At 40.4% G+C, this 19,064-nt stretch overlaps 1 protein-coding gene across 1 annotated transcript; it reads right to left on the bottom strand.

The window, feature by feature from the left end:
- Positions 1-7,098: 7,098 nt before the first annotated feature.
- On the bottom strand, positions 7,099-17,133 carry LOC104522814 (fibronectin type III domain-containing protein 3B-like). The gene is made up of 2 exons (XM_010165197.1): positions 16,997-17,133; positions 7,099-7,940 (listed from the first exon to the last, which is right to left on the bottom strand). Exons 1-2 carry the CDS (start codon positions 17,060-17,062, stop codon positions 7,629-7,631), a joined length of 378 nt encoding a protein of 125 aa, XP_010163499.1. The 5' UTR covers positions 17,063-17,133; the 3' UTR covers positions 7,099-7,628.
- Between the last annotated feature and the right edge of the window lie 1,931 nt (positions 17,134-19,064).

Raw genomic sequence — 19,064 nt, 5'->3', positions numbered from 1 at the left:
GGGGAGCTTAAGCTGGGGAGGGACTTTTTATAAGGGCAGTTAATGACAGAACAATTGGAAATGGCTTTTAGTTGAAAGAGGGTCGGTTTAGATGAGATATTAGGAAGAAATTATTTCCTGTGGTGGTGGTGAGACACTGGAACAGGTTGCCCAGAGAAGCTGTGGCTGCTCCTCCCTGGAAGTGTTCAAGGCCAGGTTGGATGAGGCTTTGAGCAACCTGGTCTAGTGGAAGGTGTCCCTGCTGCTGGCAGGGGGGTTGGAACTGGATGATCTTTAAGGTCACTTCCAACCCAAACCATTCCATGATTCTATGATTCAGAGAATAACCAGAGGTTTGTACAGCTGTGATGCTTTTGATTTCAAAACAATGATGTCAATCACAATTTAAACAAGGACATGAGACCGAGCTATAACGTGCAGAACACCCAACACCAACGCTGGAGAAGGCACAGACGGGAGCAGCAGCAGCCTAAGCACTGTGAACCAGAGCAATCACAGTTTTAGAGCCACACCTAACACAGTACAAAGCTCCACACAGCAGCATCCCGGGGAACATTCAGCCCTGCTGATGGCAGACACCCCCTTTTCCTCAGCACGCCAACCCCCAAGGCGCGGCAGGGGGGTAGGGAGGGCTGTGCAGGCACCGAGCAGCATCCCACATGGTGAGCTGCCCGGGGACGTTAACGTGTGTGGTGCTGCAGAGCCCTCCAAACCCCGGACACTGTGACCAGCTCACCAGCATTTTGTGGAGAGAAAGGGCATTTGAGCTATAAATTCATAAACACAATATTTGCACTGGATTCGGGTGAATTTCTCAACTCTGTTCACATGTGAATCCTCCCAGGGCTTCTGCCTCCCTGCTGTTTGCTCTGTTTTATTGGTAGAGAATAACAGCTTTCGTATGACAGAAAGTGAGAGAGATGAGCTAATAAAATTACCAAGAAATGACATCCACTGAGCACACTGACCCAAGCAGTTATTTATTAACTATGCTAGTAGACCTAAATATAGTTTTGATGGCATGCAACACCATCTATGCCAGCAATTAGTACCATAAATACAACTACTCAAACTAATAACAGCACATTCACAGCAGACAGCAGGCTCATCCACTCTGAAATCTTGGGAAACCTTATTTTTTGTATTTTGCCCAGCCAAGAATCTGTGCATTGCGAAAGAGCAATTGTCAAGAGCAGAAACAGATGCAATAATTTAGAACATATTAAATGTAATATTGATAAAATAGCCCTTTCAAGAGATCTCAGCTGGTTTCTTTTGCTCAGCCATAAATATATTGAACAGAAGTGTCTATATCCTCCTTTCTACTTACTTGGGGTTCTCATTTCTGAGATTAAGGGATGACATTTATATCTTCACTCCAAGGCAGGTGAATATTAAGGACAGAGAATATAATTCTATACCACTTCAATATATCATAATACATCATGAATTCTGCAATAATTCTAGAAAAAAAGATCTGCACAGAAAATATAATTTATACATCACATTTCCACAATAATTTCTTTACAGTTTTTCTCTAACACCTTTGGGTGCAGACAGGTCTAACAAAACCATCAGGTTCATGTAGGTGTCATTGATGCTGAGGGGGGGATCATCACATCTCCCTAATCCATAAGTTAATAGAATCACAGAATGGTTTAGATTGGAAAGGACCTTAAAGCTCATCCAGTTCCAACCCCCCTGCCATCAGCAGGGACACCTTCCACTAGACCAGGTTGCTCAAAGTCTCATCCAACCTGACCTTCAACACTTCCAGGGAGGGGACATCCACAATATGAGTAAAATTGCTCAAGCTTTGCTGAGATCTCAGAGGATCCACAGGTTTAGCATGAAGGGTTAAGAGTAGGTTGTAGCTGGAGGCTTCTTTAAAAACATGAATCAGTCTCTTTTAATATCACTTGTTTAATCCTGAACAAGCACCCGGGTAAGCAGAAGAGAAAGAGGTTTTGGTCTGGGTCTGGCAGGAGCTGAGCAGTTCAGCTCCATCCGCTTCCCTGTGGTTGGTGTTTCCCTCAGGTGGGGATTTAGATGTGCTGTGAGCATCAGCTCTTATCCCACCACTTTCTACCATTTTAAGACAAACTCCCATGTGTCATCTGCAACCTTAATTTCAGCACAATGCCAAGAATACACTGGAGCCATTGAGCAGAGATTTCAATCACCTGCTAGAGACGGGCCAGAGGCTGGAGCTGCTTCCTCCCATTCACCCGCAACTCATGGTCCTGATGGACCTTGCCCTCCATCCCATTCCCTGCCCATGCAGGAGGAGGAATCACTCTTGCCCCGTGATGCCCAGCACAGCACACCACCATCGCTCAGCTAACAAATGAGTCAGATGAGGAAACATTGAGCTTCCACCACCAGTACAGACTGTGCCTACAAGGTGTCACCATCCCTCCATTCAGCCTAGAACAGCAGCATTCCCCAGGGAACTCTTCTCCAGCTGCAAACCTGTCAGTGATAGGAGACTTCAGGTAACTCAGGCAAGCACCCACCAGCTGAGGACACTGGCCACGCTGACCCCCTGGCCCACAAGTGAGGAGTAGCTCAGGCTATTTTTCATTTTACACAGCACACCCTGGAGACCTCTCGGCTGGAGCTCCCCAAGTATTTCATTTTCAGGGGTATTTTCAAATACCCCAACTGTGTTTCAAGACAGAAGGGAGAGGCAGGAGAACCTTGGTCCCCTGACCCGAAGGCTGGAGAGTTAAGATCCATGTCCCTTCAAGAAAGTGCTATTTATAGCAGGCTGAATTTGAGCATCTCCTAAAATTTGAAGACCTGAATGAGCTTGGCAGGAAGAGCTCTGCAGGGGGTGAACAACACGGACTGATGCTCCCTCCGGATCCTGTTTGCTTTCTTATTTGTCCCAGGGAGCTGGTGGTTCAGATCACACCACACCTTGCTTTGATACACTGGTTTCTCAGAGACCCCTCCACCTTTAAGGAGGGCTCGACTCTCCTCCACCAAACCAAACATGCTCCGAACCTGCAACAGCGGCGTTAAGTCAACAGCAAAACAAATTCTACCCGTTTCGTTTTTGAACAGGCTCTTTGATTACCAAGAAAGAGAATTGCTGCTGCTATAGAAACAGCAGCCACCAGCCTGGTGACCACGCTTTGAGCAGGCAGGTCTGGAGATTGCTCAAATTGCGAGATGTGCCACGTCCAACCACCGAATCAGCCCGAGGTCGGTTGTGGAGCCAGGAAAATATCTAAAAATACAAGCCCATGCTCTTGTTTCAGAACTTCTCAAAGCAGACACTGTTCTCCCAACAGACATGAGCAGGCAAGAGATGTTGGTAAACACCGTATTTCCCAAACCCGCTTACAACTTGCTCCTTATTTCCTCCTAAAACAAAATCCATCGGAAACAGCGCTACTCACCCCACCTCTGCCTAGTTGGGGTGTGGGAAAGGGACCCAGGACCTCTGCACCAAACCTGTGGGTTGTAACAACACAAACCAACACTCAGAGCTCAAACAGCAAATACTGAAATCCTCCTTCGCTCCCATGGGCTTCACCTGTCCTGCACCATCTCTGCAGACACCCAGGGGAATACTGCAAGCCAAGGACTACTGACAATAAAAGATCACTTCAGATACCAAAGCAGTGATTACTATTCCATAGACATCTTTAAAAGAGTCTGTTAAAGAGAGATTGTTTTAGCAAGCATTGTTTAAATAAATAAATCAATCCCCCCCCCAACAACTGAGCAACCTCAGTGAAAAAAACTCCTGTATTTCCTTAGGAAAAACCTACTCATGTTGCAAACTGCAGTAATTAAAAAAGCAAACAAATAAAACATTGTATTTATGCAGTGATCTGAAGAAGAAAAGCCGTTTAGAAACAAACATTAATGTGTTTGCCAAGAAACATGTAAACATAGATTAATTCTTTATGAGTAATTGAATTTATTGCACATAATTAACAAGTGGAAAATTCTGATATTTCAAGGTTTCACGACAAAGAGATAACAAATATAGGTATTTTTTTTTACCATCCTTAAATTTTCACACAAGCTACTTCAAATAAGTGATGAAAACACCACAGAAAACTGACTTTAAGATCATTTCTATAAGCTTGTTGCTCATCAGCAGCTTTTGTACAGGTAACAGCCTGGCTGAACTTCACCCTTCCAGGGGGTGGACTAACAATCTGCAACGTATTTAGCTCAGTCTAAGAACAAATGACACCATAAACTCCTGAACTGCACCAGCAAACACTTCCCAAATAACACACCATCATTCCAGTTACAAACCAGAAATATCCCCAGTTAAATTGGGATCCTGCTTCAGGCTGCGGCAACACCACGGACCTGCTAGAAAGGGCTGGATTCAATTAAGAAAACTCCTGGTAATATCAGAAAGAATTAAAACATTTATTGGGCATAAATATATTACATATACACTACAGATACAGTTAAGTCTTACATACATAGTGTAGTATTTGCAAAATCTATACATTAAAATTGATATGGCAGTTTTAATACAATGCATATGAAATAGTCTAAAATTTACAATACAAGAAAACTTATGATTATTTTTTTTTTTTTTAAGTTGAAAAGCTTGGAATGTATGTTCCCATAGTGAGGTAAAAACATTTTATATTTTTCAATTTAAAGAACTGTGCAAGGATCAGGTTCATACACATTCAGTTAGGGCACTTATCAATCATGACACTGAATACTGAGCTACTGTAGCCGACAAACAGGATTAGAAAACATTTCAAGTTCATACAGAAAAAGGCAGAACAATCTAAAAACTTCTCTCTCCATCCTTAAGGGTTTTAAATATTTAGTGTTTCATTCTACCTTGTTGTTGTTGTTGTTGTTGTTGCCTTGGAGAGCAGAGAGCCCTCGGGTTGGATTCAGATTCTACCTTGGCTGGATCAAGGGGGGTAAATCCCCATCGGAAAATCCACGGCTGGGTCAGCAGTAACGGGAATCAGACCAGGAATGGTTTCAGATCTGTGATGCTCTAGTTTTTCTGTTAATCAATGAATGACAATCAAATCACTATGGCAGAATATACAAACTAAAAGAATGACAGATGAACTTTTTTTAAGGCCTGTCCCAACTCCTGCAGAATACTTTGATAACCTCAGGGTTGGACTGGGCGCTCTCGTTAGCGTGATTATAAGGGACAGCAAACAAATTAGCAATGACAGAAAAGCTTCAAGTGTAACTGATTCCTTTTCTCTGCGCTCCTGCTCTTAGTATCATTTGTATTTCAAAATCTGTCAAATCATCTAAAGCAAGGTGGGGTTTTTTTTTTCCTTTTTCTTTTTTTCATTAAAGCAGTTTTTTTTTTTTTAAAAAAAAAGGTGTCAAGCTTGGATTTCATAGCAGCACTGCTGAAACAATATTCCAAAAAAATAAAAAAAGGGAATCTATTCAAATTTCTGGGTTTCCAAACTAGCGGTCTTTTCATTGTTTTAAAAAATACACTCTTTTTTCCCCTCCATTGAAGACAGCTATATATGCTTTGCTCACAAAATACAGATGCAAGGTCACAAAGTTTCATATCACAAATAAATTTAAATAAGATGTAAATAAATTTGACGAGCCATGACTTTGGCAAAAAAACAAAAAAATATATATATTTAGCTCAATGCCATTAGTTTGCAAGGCTAAATTAAACTAATTATAGTCAATAACAAAATACAGAACATTTCTAATATTTGCTACATCTAGAGAGGCACACAGAATAATTCATTGATCTTAGCACTTTCTTTCCAGAGATGATTATGTTTTTGGATACATGTAAACGTTTGAATCACTGATAATGGTTTTTTTTTTTTGGCATTTAATGTACTAGATGCTCCCATCTTCAAAAACACAAGAAAATGTAAGAAGATTAATAACACTAGGAATGCTGCCAGGTAAAAAGTTGACCTAAAGTACAACAGTATAAAACAGACAAAATATAACATGCTACAGGGAGGGTGGAGAAGGGGATTAGTACATAAGTACACTTTTTATTTTTTATTTTTATTTTTTTTTTACAATAAATAAAAGATTGCACTGTAATTGGTATTTAAAGTACTGTATGCAGTATATAGTATAAATAAACCTAAAACAAAAATAATGTTGTTTTTTTTTTTTTTCCCCATTACTTTGGTTAAGGGACTATGATGCTAGTACAGGACACTGAATCTTAGACAATGGAGACAGAGCACAAAATAGCTAGGACAAAAGCAAAACCAAGTAGCAAAAATATACAAAAACAAGAGGCAGGGAAATACACTGTGTCTGTTGCACCCTTTTGGAATCTATTTGCACCTCCAGCTCATTTGTGTCCCTGAGGTACTCGCACAATGTTGACTTAATATAAATAATCCAATGACTGAAGAGTTAAAATTCTAGTTATCTTGATGGATTAAAACGTGTGTTCTCGGAAGGGGCAGGCAGGAGGAGGGGGGACATTCCCATCAGAGCAAGATTCTCATCTGAATTTTGCCATGTACCAAGTTATTTCAATTAGCCCTTGGGTAAGAATAGCACAGACACCCTGGATGGTATTTAAAATAAACAGAGTTCATTTTTGATACCTCCAAAAAAATTCCATAAAATGGATACCCCTCCAAAAAAAAAAAAAAATTAATAATAATAATACTAAAAAAAAGATCAACTGACAAAGTTTGCTTCCATTGAGTGTAAATCTCACCTAATTCAGCAGAGGCAGTAAGCTGTCACCAGCTCTAATCATATAAATCAGGCTGCACGTAATAGAATAATATCTAGTATTAGATTAGGAATAGTTATATACAGTGACAAACAGACAAGTTAAAGCAGCTTTTAAATAGCTGAACATGGGAATAACTAACTATTGCACAATGCCCTCTTACTTAAAATTACTGCTAGGAATCAAAATGGTAAAAAAAAAATCTATAATGCTTCATAATTTATACGCAGTTTGGTTATTTGAGTTCTTATACAGGCAGTTTATAGTGTTGTAACTGTAAAAATAACAGATAATTAAAAAGTTTTTTCAACTGCAGGATATTGTTCTGATTTAAATGCACTAAACAGTTAAAATAACAACTTATGTTTTATCTTGAAAAAAAAACCAAAACCTGGGGCAAATGTAGTGAGTAATTCATAGGCAACACTGCTAATACTGTTCAAGGAAAACCTGGTGCTGTTGACTAACACTGTATTCTAGTCTTACCACTCTACACACCTGTGACTAATGTTTAGGAGGAAAAAGAAGAGACAAAAAAAGTGAATCATTATTAAAATTTCCTAAATAGTAAGATAAAATAAGAGACTGCAAGATCTTCAGTGAAAAAAAACCCCAAAATAATGTTGAAAAGGCAAATTGGTGACAATTTTGAAACCGTGAAGGAAAAAAAAAATAAAATTCTTTCTTTTGGTATCTGGTTTGCTTGTTTCTCCAGTTTAACCACTTCCTAGTTTTGAATTTCAAAAAGGTGCATCAAAACACTGATTTATCTTTCTTCAAGCTAGAACTGTAAAAACAAGAGAAGTATATAAAATGTATGGTAGAACAAAAGGATTTCAAAAAAAAGGAATATCTGAATAAATGTGTGGATTATAATGCGTAGCATTAGTTAAATTTGTATCTCAAACTTCCATTGAATTCTCTACTTCATAAAGAAGTATTGTAATATACAGGCGAATATAATTGACAAACTTGCAAAGCCAAGAACAATGAGGGCTGCAAACTGTTCATCAGTAGGAATGATCCTCTTTATCTTAGGATCATCTATGCTTCCCATTTCTCCTGCAAGCATGATCTCGTTTCGCTGAAGCATAAAGGCAACAGATGGGCTGAAAGGTCCACTAAGTTCCTGTGAGGTATCCAAGCACCGGCGGCAGACGCAGACGCGAAACCGATAGTCTGTGTTGACTTGAAGGCCTGAGATGTGGAATGTGGTCTCTTCTCCCTTGTACACCTTCAAAACAAGACAACAAGCACAGTCAAATACAAAGAGCAAAACAACCTCATAGAATCATAGAATCACAGACTGGTTTGGGTTGGAAGGGACCTTAAAGATCATCCAGTTCCAACCCCCTGCCATCAGCAGGGACACCTTCCACTAGACCAGGTTGCTCAAAGCCTCATCCAGCCTGGCCTTGAACACTTCCAGGGAGGAGCAGCCACAACTTCCTTGGGTAACCTGTTCCAGTGTCTCACCACCCTCACAGTGAAGAACTTCTTCCTAATATCTAATCTAAACCTCCCCTCTTTCAGTTTAAACCCATTTCCCCTTGTTTTGTCATTAACTGCCCTTATGAAAAGTCCTTCCCCAGCTTTCTTGTAGGCCCCCTTCAGGTATTGGAAGGTAAGGCTGAACAGCCCCCAATCTTTCAGCCTGTCTTCATAGGAGAGGTGCTCCAGCCCTCGGATCATCCTGGTGGCCCTTCTCTGGACTTGTTCCAGCTGCTCCAGGTCTCTCTTGTGTTGGGGGCTCCAGAACTGGAACACAGTACTCCAGGTGGGGCCTTACAAGAGCGGACTAGAGAGGGAGAATCACCTCCCTCGACCTGCTGGACACACTTCTCCTGATGCAGCCCAGGATACGGTTGGCCTGCTCCTTTCATAGCATCAATCAATTTAAAAATGTAATCATGGTAGATTTCGCAAGGATTTGGGCCAGAAAGTTAGGTCAAGGCTGAGTCTTGTAAGGAAACAACACTGCAGGTCTCGAGGAAGAACACCCTAGGCCAATGCAGGTTTTGTAAAAGTAGAGGCATGCGGAAGTCTATCTAAGAGACGCCCAACCATGGGAAGTCTCAGAGCGTTCAACAGAGTCAATGCACACAAGGACAGGTAAGACCTCAGACAATATATCAACCATAAGATGGACTCATCTTTTGTGGCTGTGATAAATAGTACAAACGTATTTGTGTACTCTTAAAATGTGACTATATGCCTGAAATCTGTCTAAGACATAAGCACCGTGTTTGGCCCCAAAAGGAAGAAAATCTGCAATCTAAGGTTATTGGAAAACATTCACTGTATAATCATAAAATTGCTTACAGATATGATTTTAATGTACTTTCCTCACACTTCTCTCAAGAGTCAGCGATTTTGACAGAAATTACACTTTCAGAATTGTGGAAACAATAAAATATTATTAAAGTGTAAAACAGCTCCTCTCGGCTGCATTGTAGCTGTTTCTTTAGCAATCCAAACCCATCATGTATTTATGTTAATCAAATGTAGGTACCGTATGACTCAGAGAGCATGAGTCACAATATGAGAAAGAAGAGAGAGAACTGAATATCTAAGAGAGAGTTTTGTGACTTAAATGGAAAAAAAAAAAAAGACCAATGGAAGCATTTACCAACTTTGAAAACAAATAACCAGTCAACAATTTATATAAAGGAGAGTTGTTGAAATTGGTATTTTATGAAATGAAAAACATGTCACAAAGTGCCTGTGTCTGCTGGAAAAAAAAAATGAAACCCTGAACTTCAGATGTCTCTTCCTTTGCTCATTGAGCTGGTTTCCTTCTCCTCTCTGTGGGAGTGGAAGGCTGAGAGCATCGCTGCCCTCCTGGAGGCAAGAACTCAACTTAGAAAAGGGTAACAAGAGGGAAATTAAACCTGAGTCGACAGAAGATGTTCTGTGCATTACTCTGGAGTAAGAAATACAGGAGGAAAAAGAAGAGACATGTTCAGCTAAATATCACTTAAAGAGCCCAACCTTCCTGCCCATGCTTGCCCCTGACACTCATCCCCCAGCTAAAAAGCCCGTCACTGATTTCTTGAGAAGGTCTGGGACAAAAGATTAAGGTTTTTCTTTCATTCATTCTCTCCCCTTTTAACTTTTACAGTTTTTCCAAATACAGTTTGAACAATGGTGACTCTGATTTTCCAGACTAAGTAGAAGCCCTCTAACTGGCTCATGTTTCTTGGCCCCGAGGCAGAAATCAAGAAGCAATGTTTAAACAAAATTATTTTACCTTCCTCAGGTACGCTCAGCATTCATGAGAAGTTCACTGTAGCTCAAGTGACAGGGATACAACAAATTCATACTGTAAATCTCTCTGATTAACCACAGCTATGCACTGTTGGCTTTCTTTTGTCTTCTCAACACCAGTGAGAAGCGAGTCAGGAAGTTACAGCAACACAGTAATTGCAGGGAAAATAAAACTGCAAGTGCTGTTGAGGTCCAGAGAAATAACGTGAAGGCTGAAACATCTGTTTGCAGAGGGTACATCCCACCAAGAACGTCTCTGCCACTCCATTTTCCAATGGCAATTCAATTTCTAACACCCACTTGCTGTGTGCAACTGTCCTCTACCTACTCCATCATCAATGCTACATCTTGTAGGTGGTTAACACTTCAGTTTACTCTGAAATCCTCCCATCATGCAAAGAAAAGTTGCATGCATTTGGCACGTAAATATAAGCTCCGCAAGTAATTAAAAAAGGATGTGATCTTCCAAGGGACCAGCCAGGATTCTTTTACTTGGAGGACTTACCCAACACCCATTTCTTTAGACTCTGAGGCATGCTAACACAACAAAGCATCTACCCTTCAAAACAGCTGTAAGGAAGGTATGTTTTCTGGTGCTGTTGTAATTATTAATTTCCTTTCAAAATGTATAATCTGAGGAGCTCCACATGCCTTTGCCATAAATGAATTTTTGCAACCAATATGACCACTTCTAAAACAAAGTAAAAATCCAGTGAGACCCAAATAATGACATTTAATAAAATTTTTACTATCTAATCTTCACAAATTACATTTAACAGATACTAGGGATGGGATACATATAACTTGTTTTTGCACTGAAAAACCTGTCCAGTTAATTGGTTTTTTACTTGTTTTGTTCTGTCCAGGTGGTGAATACCAGTGTAACTGGAGGCTAAGTTTGGCTAAATCAAAGACCTGTATCTTCATTACAGTCTAATAAATATAGATGACCAAGTTCAGTCAAGCCATCTAGTCAACAGCACTTCTCAGAAAAAGGTCAGACAGTCAAGTGAGAGAAGAGCAGATTGTTAATGTTTGAAAAATAGCCAAAAATACACAGAATACATGAATTAATATTCATTAATGATAAAGACAAAACATTTCCTGGACTACAGCTAGAAAGGTGGTGGAAATTTTCCTCCTTTCGGTGGTTCCATGAGTATTTAGCACCAGGAGATCTATTTGTTTTCTCAGTAACAGGTAAAATATTATTGTGCTTAATTATTATTCACTCCACTACTGGCTCCAGCGCAGTTTTGTCTGCACTAGGACCAGGCTGAGCCAATACAGGATGTCCTCAGCACAAAGACAGATGCTTGGTTATGATCAGAGTTACACTTTGTGAGTGGACTTCACATACAGAACAGAGAGGGGAAAAAATAATTTGACAATTATGTATAAGGTCTTTATATTTGCTAAACAAACATTAGACCAAATATGACTGTACAAAGCAGTGAACTTCTTTATATGTAGCACATTATGCTTTGGTGGCCAACAAGTCAAAGGGAAGCGGCTAACCCATTTATTGCTTTCAGTTCCTAAAACAGCTTTTCTGTTTAGGTACCTGAGAATCTAATAAAAAACATGATGAGCTTTTTGCCTGGTTCCTTCAATGAAAATATCATCACAAGTAATAAACTGCTGCTGAAGCCTCTTATGGCAATTGATCCTATTGATCAAGCCAGTCAGCTCAGAGAATTCCTGTAGGCAAGTATTTCTCAATTTCACCCATGTCATTAAGTAATCCCAAACCCTCTCCATCTTTTCCAAATAATAAAAGTAACAGCCACAATTGTCCTACAAGTGACACATTGGGAAGTGTAAGATACCCTTACCTGGCTGTTGCACTCCACTGTGATAACCAGTGTATTTAATAACAAATAAAAGCCTATTTTATATGGTTATAAGAAGCTCAAGATTCAGAGGCAGGTTTCAATCTATTTAGAAAGCATGTCCATTGGAAAGGTTTATTTTTTCCTAAGTCACCTGACAGATTTCTCTTTAAGAAACTGTATGAGTTTATTATTTAATCCAGACTCAAAACCAGCTCCCCTCACTCCACTGCTGAGATGCTCACAAACCCTTTAGAGTTGTGTGGACAGTCTTGTCTCCTAAACAAAGCAAACCACAGTCTCTTGGGTCACCTTCTGTGAGGTGGGTTGCACTGAAAAACTCTTAATGAAAGGGAATTATTTGCTCTGTCCCATGACACAAAATTGGCATCAGGAGGCAGAGAAAATACTCGCTGCAAGCAGCACCAATAATGCACGCCAATGCGTACTGGACAATTATGCTGTATTTTGGCATCCAACCAGTACAAATGCCTTTCACTTACTATTTAAAATAGAGAAGGAAAACCAATTTTTTTTCTGATTTACACAAATTAACAGTGCACTGAATGCATTTCAGAGATTTTGTGTCTACAGAGTCTGAAAAAAGTAAAAAAAAATTTTTAAAAAATAGAGCTTGGTAAAACCAACCAGGTTCTCCCAGATGTCCAGCTCTTGGTGCAGACTCCAGCAGGCTTCCCACTGCGTTGCTGGGGGATTTTTACACACCCAGAATACCCTAACTAGCATCTTTTCTTCTTTTAGAAAGCTTTTGGGGGTAGTTTTCTCCCAGAAGAGATGTGGTAGAAGCTGATGAACCACCACGGCCTCCAAATTATCAGAAATTTCAAAGGTAGAACATTTTGCCTCACTGGCAAACAATTTAAGGATAAAGAAGCTTTAAAACTCAGCTCTGATTTCCCACGGACAGCTCTTATGAAGAGCTGGCTCCTTGGTGATTCAATACCCAGAGTTGCTCAATTGGGAAACTCAAACTCAGGCTGCTGGGTGTTCCGACTGTTATCCCAAGCTTCAGCTGCTGCGCTGCGCAGCCCAGCCGGCTCCCTGAGCCCCAGATTAAAATTACACAAAGCTAGGGACAATTTTAACACACTTAAAAGGTAAGTTCTAACTGAGTAAGCTTTGCTAGATGAAACCAGGAAAGAAAGAGAAAACCAGACCTGGGCCACTGATAAATGTATCTGCCGTCACTTACATCCTGATTCATAAACGAGGAAAATTTGATTTCCTAAAAAGAACTGTAACGTCACAATGCCATTGCTTTTTGCATCACACTCTGCGGGCTTCCTAGCAAAGAGTTGGATTGAGATCTGTAATGTCAAATTTTCCCAGAAATAGGAAAGGAGTGTCACATCTGTGCTGCCTGAGGAAGGATTTGTGTGAGCTTTCATACTGAGTCCAGGGAGACACTGTGCTTGACACCGTGATGTTCTGTGTGCAATATTGTTCCTGCACAACTGTTCTCCACATAGTCATGGGACATAGCTGCATCTTGAAAAGTCAAACACAATCATCATTAAAAAGTTCTAGCTCAGTTTTCACAATTATAGGATCTTCCTTTTCCAAGCTTTTATTTGGATGAAAAGACCAGAATCTACTGCGTAAATCACACAACATTCTTGTTAATAAAACATTATTACACCAGTTTAAAAAAATTCATACATAGTATGAACGCTAAGCCAGTATCACAAAAGGCATATTGTCATCTTCCTAATATATCTGCCAGTCCAACACTACCTTTGTAAAGTTTTCTGGGGCAGAAACACACACACATACAAATACCAATCATTCTCCCTATACAAAAAATAGATTGACAAGTGTCATCATCTCGATTTCTGCCGTGCATAGTCACTTCTAACACCAGGGCAGGTAGTAATAGGACGAGGGGTAATGGCTTTAAATTGGAAGAGGGGAGATTGAGATGAGATCTGAGGAAGAAATTCTTTCCTGTGAGGGTGGTGAGACACTGTCCCAGGTTGCCCAGAGAAGCTGTGGCTGCTCCTCCCTGGAAGTGTTGAAGGCCAGGTTGGATGAGGCTTTGAGCAACCTGGTCTAGTGGAAGGTGTCCCTGCTGATGGCAGGGGGATTGGAACTGGATGATCTTTAAGGTCCCTTCCAACCCAAACCATTCTATGATTTTATGATTTAAACAATGAAAGCAAGAATTAGGGCTTTAAGATAAAATGAGTAAAGTGGTTTTGGTCACCCATCAGCTGTATTCACATGAAGTAAATCAACTGGGAGCAGGCAGGGAGATGAGATGTGGCTCCATGGATTTGTTACATGTCTTCCTAGACTTGTTCAAGGTCTTGCCTTAAATAGTTGCCTTTAAATTGCTGCAAATAAAGTGATCTATTGACAGGATTACAGACTTGTAAGAGAGAAACAGCTTTATACATTCGTTAGCTGAAAAGTTTCAATTTTAAGGTAATTTAAAAAGTGAATTTTTATTCTGTGAAACTCTTCTCATCTGTGTTTGGGCTGGTGTAAAACATGTCACAGAACAGAGACAACTGTGTGCCGGAGGGTGAATGGAGGTTAAAACATCTTAGGATGAGTGACCCTACGTGTGATATGAAGTCCTGTGTAGCCCATGAATAACCTGAAATAGGTATTTGTTGCATTTATTTCCATGCCAGTGGGACATTAAAAAAAAATATATATTTCATGCAACTATTTTTCTCCTTCTTACCCAGCTATACTGTCCCTGGTTCTTGCAAAATGCACTGGCGACTGCTATAGAAACTCCAGTCACTTCAGACACTTTCTCAAGGGTGTATTTAATAGCCTGAAAATCTGCAATATTTCTCATTTGTGCAATTCTGTAAAACAATTTGCAAAACTCTTCTAGTATAACATGCCCCCCTGAGATACATATGCAAAATATGTATGTCACTTGCAGGGGAAAAAAACAGATTTAAATGTAAATTTAGGACTTGCACTTGAAATGTAATTAACATATCACTAAAATTACATTTCAGCTAAAGAGTAGCAAGTGATCACAGGCATGCCACAGCAAAGGTAGAGTGAAATTACTAAGTGACCTTTATATATTTTATCTCCTATTCACATAACAGGAGCTAAGAGCATGTGTGCACAGCGACTGCAGCTGATGGACACTAAGTCAGCGATGTGCTCCAGTGCACAAATGACAACCACGTTTGCGATGGAAGATAAATAATTTTGATGGGTTTTGAAACTGATTTTGGAGACCACAAACCAGCAGAACTCTCCCTCTTTTCCATGGCTGGTTATCAGCCAGCCCAACTACAGAAGTCACAGTGTCAGCTTTGAGCATCCCAGCCAGGAGCTTCTTTTAGTGAGTCACTTGTGAAAACTGAAGCAAAACACTCCTCAGCAGGGTCATGCTTCATGAGAAAAGAAAACTTGCAACCTAAGACCCTGAAGGTACTTTTTATTTCCTTTATTGCTGGACTTTTTCATACCACAGGTTTCTTGATTGCAAATATTAAGCCATCACCTACCTAAAAGGAGCAGGAAGCCATGCCCAATTCTCCCCAAGGAGATCCAGAACATTTTAAGTGCTGAATCTATGCTGACTAAAGCTGTACGTGGAGGTTGTACATCAAGGCTACGTTGTAAATCAGGCAACAGCAAAATGGGTCCACTTATCCACTTACCACTAACATTATCAGGCCAGCACAGTCCACGGAAGTTTTATTAGCTATACCAGCACCAAAAATGTTTCCTGACAAAAATAATAATTAGGTTGCTGAATCTTTAGCACATTAATTGTCTTGCATTTATTTATGTTACTTTTGATAATTCATTAATTCACGGTAACACTCCAAAATAGACAGAAAAGAAGCAAAGACAGCCGCAAAGTACTACCTTTTTAAGTATGACACATGTAAAAAAAATTATTTAAGGGTTAAGATATCTCATTCCCTAATTCGGACTTACTCGGAATCTGTATGACAACTGAAAAAAAGGACAGGTTGAAGACAGGGCACAAAGTGCACCATAAATCACAGAGTCAGAGGTGTGATAGATGAAATAAAAGATCGAGCTGTGAATGAGATGTTTTGTTTCAGGTGCTCTGGGGAAATGTCCACTTCTGATGTCTAATCAAGACAGACAAGGAAAGAAGGATCAGCCGTACTTCACTCACTTTGCTTCTACAGTGCAAGAACGGACAGAGTCTCTGTGGGGCAGCTGATCCACAGCAGTTGCACATCCATGCATCAAACCTTAGACAGGAATGGGATGGCTGAACAAACCAATGAGAAGTAAGTCTACTTGACTGAAATCCTGGATGGAAGGTCTTGGAATTGGCTTAGTGAATGAGGAAGATACTCTACCTACTACATCATCTCATCTTCAGACAACAGTTAGGACCAGCAAGTTCAGAAGAGAGCATGGGTGGACAGAACTGTAACTTTGCAAAGGTTAGTTCAGTAAGAAATAGTGATTAACTACGGGCAGAGAGCAAATCACTCCAATAAGATAATGATGTTCTATATACTCCCTCTGGGGAGAAAACAACCTATTACAGCCCTTAATTTCGACTCAACCTTTACCAAAGTTCATGACGCATCACCGTAGGGCGTAATTCAATACAGTAGACAGAAGCAGCAGAGCAAATGTTCAAAAACATTTCCATTATACAAGAAATTATTTTCATTTCCACAAGAAAGATGTAGAGTTGTTGAAGCAGGTCTAGAGGAGAGCCAGGAAGATGATCAGAGGGCTGGAGCACCTCTCTTAGGAAGAAAAGTTGAGGGAGATGGGCTTGTTTAGCTTGGAGAAGAGAAGGCTCTGGGGAGATCTCATTGCAGCCTTCCAGTACCTGAAGGGAACTCAGAAACAGGAGGGAGAGTGACTTTTGACATGGGCAGATAGTGATACGACAAGGGGAAATGGTTTTAAATTAAGAGAGAGGAGATTTAGGTTAGATATTAGGAGGAAATTTTTCACCCAGAGAGTGGTGAGGCACTGGCATAGGTTGCCCAGAGAAGCTGTGGATGTCCTCTCCCTGGAGGCACTGAAGGGCAGAGGTTGGATGGGGCCCTGGACAGCCTGATCTAGTGGTTGGCAGCCCTGTCCACAGCAGAGGGGTTGGAACTTTAAGGTCCTTTCCAACCCAAGCCATTCTATGATTCTATGATTATGTCATCAATTTTGCAATATTAAAATGAGACCATTTTCCTACCTGCTTGTATTCAGATTCTCTTCCAACCAGTACCTGTAGAACGTAACCAACAGGATCTCCCTTCATGGGTGGGACCGTTTCCCAGGTTATTTCACAAGAATTTCCTCCCAACTGTGTCACTCGAGGGGCTACAATAAAATTAAATGTGTTAACATTTAATATAAAGACTGCATTGAAATCTTGTTTATTTTACGCACGCTGTATTATAGACAAGAACATTTTTAAACTTCAGAACATCATGCTCATGGGTTAGGAGCACATGATCTGTAATGTATTTATGTGGCCAAAAATCAAATTGCAATCACCACTGGATGAGAGAAGTAAAACTGGGACTAGATTTTTAAGTCACCCAAAAGTCACATTTACTTCAGGACAGTCTTGGCTCATTAAGCAGTTCAGGATTCTTGTGGTACTAAACAATAACAAACAGTTCAGGATTCTCCTGGTATTAAACAATAACAAACACTGCTCACAGAAAACTGGGTGAAATTTAGAGCTGATTAACAAGTTGCTAAGGAGTTACTGTAGGATCCAGATCACTCCTGGAGAAGGACAATGAGCTGTGAGAGCATCTCCCATCTGTTAGCTCTGTGAGAGCCACTAGAAAGGGGGAGTGGATGTGATAAAAAAAACTCTGAACCTTAAAAATGCAATTGCAATGCTGTGCACTGATCTTTTCAAAGCAAAAGTCGATGCATGAGTTACACTGGCATTAATAAAAGCAGCAATTTCGTGGAGTTCTGAGCAAATATCCGTGCCAGTGGAGACACTTGCATATTCCTTCCATGCTACACATTGTTGAGAGAGGAGAGTAGCATCAAACATTTCATTCAAGAAAAACAGGAGAAGAAAGGTGAGAAGGGAAGCTTAATGATCTTCTGTATTAGAGATTAAGTCCAGCCTGGGAAGCAAAAGTACAAACATAGTTTTAAAGACTTGGACTCGTATCTAATTCTGAGCCTGACATTCAGATATGATTCAGATGCTATTCAGACCTGCTATTTCTAGCCAGCCTTAGACTACTGCTTTCACTACAACTCCAATTTGTCAGCAGTTACAATGCTGCTGTCCTTGGGAAAGGATCTCTCAGCAGCTGAAAGCCAAAGCCACCGTACAATGCCTGATGGCAAGCACGCAGGTGAGCTGAGCAGAGTCCTAACAGCGTGTTTATACGCAGAACTAAGCATCTGCCACTGAAAAGCATCAAAACAACTGCGACAGCATCCAGGGTCTACCAACCTCTTGATCAGGCAGAGCAAGCAAGCATGCGACCAAAAAATGAAATAAGGAGGAAAAAAACCAACATTAAACACTTTACCGAGTGGTTAATATGTGCACGTGCAAGGACATGAGCTTGTTAAAGTCAATATAGATTCCCAACCCCACAAAAACAGACAACAGGAGAGTCTATCAAAGAAACAAATGCTGCTGCATACGTTACATGAATTTTAGACTAATCTCTTCCCACCCAAGAGGAACACATGAATCATACGCGGACCCAAATGTAATCAATATCCATTTGCTTCCCTCTGCACATCTGCCAGTGTTGAGAGACTGATAATAGATGCCTTCATCTCAGCTGACAACAACATTCTCAATTATTTTCCCTCCTCCTTCCATCTCTCGCCCTGATACACGTAGATTTTAGTCTGACACTTACAAAACACTGCTATTAACAATAATGTTATTTGAGAGTCGGCATCGCTAAGTGAGCTGTTAGGATACTTGAGAGGAGAATAAACATGTGCTTCAGATACATGAAAAAACCCTGCCAAGTTTATCACCTACATTCCTTTGTATTGCTCCCAACACAGAGGGAACTGACACCATCATTTTCCCTCAGCAGATCTCTTTTCCCTCGAGCATTACTTCCTCACGGCCTTGTTCACTAATGCAGTTTTTGTTGTGCTCTTTTCTCTGTGACAGCCAGTGTTTTGTCACGTACCTGTGGTCCCAGCCCACACACGACCAGGTAGTTGCACTGTATCTTAACTGCTTGATATTCAGTCCAGAGCATGAGTCATACTTAACAGGAAGTAAATAGGCAGACAGGGAGTTCAAAACAAAG

Source organism: Antrostomus carolinensis, unplaced genomic scaffold, assembly GCF_000700745.2.
Source record: "Antrostomus carolinensis isolate BGI_N321 unplaced genomic scaffold, ASM70074v2 scaffold42693, whole genome shotgun sequence".
Taxonomy (NCBI): Eukaryota; Metazoa; Chordata; class Aves; order Caprimulgiformes; family Caprimulgidae; genus Antrostomus; species Antrostomus carolinensis.
The sequence above is the reverse complement of the archived record's forward strand: the minus strand, read 5'-3'. Positions and strand labels throughout refer to the sequence as shown.